Below are 2,966 nucleotides of genomic sequence, written 5' to 3'. Positions count from 1 at the left end.
AGTGAGTTCCAGGACAGCCAGGGCTACATAAAGAAACCCTGTCTCAAAAAACAAAACAAACAAACAAACAAAAAACCTGAGCGAGAGCACTGTGAGGCTTCAGATACACAACAGCACAGAAACTACGCAGAACTAATAACACACACCTGCAATATCCTTCCCCAGGTAAGAGCACCAGTGGTTCCTCATGACTTCGATGGCGTCGAGGTCGTCCTTGGAGATGTCGTTATTAATGATCAGGTGGATGCAGGGAATGATCAACTCATTCATTACATTAAGGCCCTCTGTTACAGAATGGTCGTCATTTGTTTCAAAAAGTGAAGCAGCCTTGGCATTCAGCTCCTACAAATAAAGACAGACAAAGGGAGACTGGAAAAAATAACTATCACTTGAGTGTGAATCTAAGCCAACAGTCACACAAAAATCGACTAACTGGAAAAAAAAAAAAAAAAAGCACTGGTTCCTGCCCCAGATGTTCTGACATAATTAGGATAGGATGTAGGTGATCTGGGCCCTGGGGTTTTATAACTCCTGTGATGATTCTAATGCACCTAAACTTGTGACTCAATGGCCTACATTACCAGCCAAGGTCACATTTGACATCTGTTTCTACCCTAAAACCTAGCAAATGATTCTCAATCTTCACTAGCCACTAGGACCACTCACAGAAGACACTGAAATCCAGGTTACTCCCAGATTGGCCAGTTGTCACCAATGGCTGAAAGTGACTGACACACATCAGAGGCAGTGACGGGAAGCCTAAGCCATCCCTAGTATAGCAATAGGGAGGAAGGTGTAAGGACACTCAAGGTGAGGATTTGAATCTGCTGACTTAAGAGGCCAAAAGCAGAGCTTTTAGCGGCCGCTTCTCAGCACAGTAGACAGTCTTACCACACCTATAATTGACACAGCAATCAAAGAATTCCTAGAAAATAAGGATGTTGCAAGGGTAAGTCCACAGATGTCTGGGGAAATGAATATACAAGGACAGCCTACAAGCCAGCCATCTCTTTGAGAATTTCATGAAGAACTAGCATGCTATACACTGCTGGGCAGATTGACAGCGTTATACCAACCTTCCCTATGGTTGTCCATCACAAACCAGGTAAGGAAACAAGGTTAGCAAGAACGAGTCTTACACTCTGTAACCTAGTATTAAGACTGGAATAGATTTTTAAGATACCTCTAGTCATGAAAACTACCCTTTGCTAGGCAACCCTGGGAAACATCCCATTCTTCCAACATATTCATGTGGCTCTGTGCTAGCAAACTCATACCTCATGGGAGCAATATGCTAAAAGCTCTAATGCAGGCACACGAGAAAGGAATGGCTAGCTCAACTTATCAAGAGTTGGAGAAAAATTATACACTGAGAAAAAGAGAGCAGGAGAGGCAGGGACAGAGGAAGAGAGAGTAATGTTTTGTAAATGGTACAGACCAGAAGGCATTTTCTGCGGTACAAGGCAATCACAGACTCCTTCACGCCCCTGCGGGGCCCCTTCACCAGCAGGCCAGCGTTGCTCTGGTATGCATACACCAGGTAGGACAATGCTTCCTGGTACCTTAGGAAGTGGGAGACAATACACATATTGAGTTCTTTTTGCCAAAACCTAGGGCTTAGCTCTCACTTTTCTGTAACTCGAATCCATTCAGCTACAATATGATGTACTGGGAAAACATGGGGGCCAAACCCACAGCCAGTCTCAGCTGTTTCGCACTTGCAGCAAGAAAGGTAAGGCAAATCAGGAAACTTTCATCTTTGGACCTCAGGTTTTCTCTCTCTCTCTCTCTCTCTCTCTCTCTCTCTCTCTCTCTCTCTCTCTCTCAAACAAAGGAAAGAGACTGGCTATTCACTCGAGCCTGTGCTAATCAAAACTATTCTCTGGTCACTACAGGAGCCCGCCATAACATCTCCTCACTGATAAACCCAGTTACATGAAGGACAGGGAAAGAAAGCATGATGTGTAGAACCCGATGAAGCATGGGGTGGGGGGTGGGCAGGCCCAGTGTATGTAACAAAGGAGACTCATGGCAGTGACTTCTGAGTAACCCTGAGTAGGTGTCAGTGTTCTGACTATCAATGCTGGTGAAAAAAAAAAAGGGGGCCAACATACTTTCCTTTTTGGAAGAGTTCCAGGCCCGTTAGAAGGTACACAGACACCTTTCGGAACAGACTATAATCTTCATGCCACCTCTGGAAAGGAAGGACCAACATTAGTGACATGATCTCAGTAAACTAGTGCCTGCTTCCCTTTTGGTGCTATACACCCAGTACAACCACGTACTCACAACATGTGGTCAAGTATAAAAACACACAAAACTTTTGGGTAAAAAAAAACAAAAAACAACAACAAAAAAAACCCCAGAACTAAAAACCAACCACAGGAAAAAGACTTAAATGGAGGTGCACACCTGTAAACCCAGCACAGAGGTGGATGCAGGAGCATCAGCAAGGCCAGTCATCCTCAAACATGACAAATGCGAGCCGAGCTCAGCCTAGAGTATGTTTACACCTCTGACCTAACCTGCTCTGTTCTATTCCTTCTGCTGAGGATCAGTAAATCATTTCATTTCAACTAAGTGTTTGAGTTTATAAACTCTCCTAATCCCAACACAACTTGTCAAAGTCCTTCTGGTGTGTATAGAAGACAAGCCTGAGTGTGACAGGCAGAGGCAGCCATGGGGAAGAAGGGAGCACAAGCGAAGCAGACAGCTATGGCTCAGCACAGCTCCCGCACAGCGTGCTTTTGTACACAGAAGAGTTTGTTCTCTTAATGCAATCTGTAGTCACACATATTTTAATGCACACTAGAAAACGATGCCATTACATACCGACACACACACTGCCTAGGGCAAGGCTTAGAAGAGCCCTTAGGAAACGAGCAGACACAGGCTACCCAGGACTAAAAACAAGGCCTGTGCTTCTGAACCTAAGACAGGATTTGTATTCAATTTCAACTCCCCCC

The 2,966-nt window shown here is 44.7% G+C and overlaps 1 protein-coding gene across 7 annotated transcripts in view; it reads right to left on the bottom strand.

Annotated features, from left to right (window-relative positions):
- Usp28 (ubiquitin specific peptidase 28) overlaps positions 1–2,966 on the bottom strand; it is a 57,748-nt gene that overhangs the window by 3,147 nt on the left and 51,635 nt on the right. For all 7 annotated transcript variants that reach the window (XM_029481581.1, XM_029481583.1, XM_021172213.2 and 4 more), the window contains 3 exons: positions 2,115–2,194; positions 1,439–1,562; positions 147–342 (listed from right to left, as the gene is read on the bottom strand). In XM_029481581.1, the coding sequence (XP_029337441.1) occupies positions 147–342; positions 1,439–1,562; positions 2,115–2,194 (400 nt within the window). The remainder of the gene's footprint in view (positions 1–146; positions 343–1,438; positions 1,563–2,114; positions 2,195–2,966) is intronic.

This window comes from Mus caroli, chromosome 9 (assembly GCF_900094665.2).
Source record: "Mus caroli chromosome 9, CAROLI_EIJ_v1.1, whole genome shotgun sequence".
Classification (NCBI taxonomy): Eukaryota; Metazoa; Chordata; class Mammalia; order Rodentia; family Muridae; genus Mus; species Mus caroli.
The sequence above is the reverse complement of the archived record's forward strand: the minus strand, read 5'-3'. Positions and strand labels throughout refer to the sequence as shown.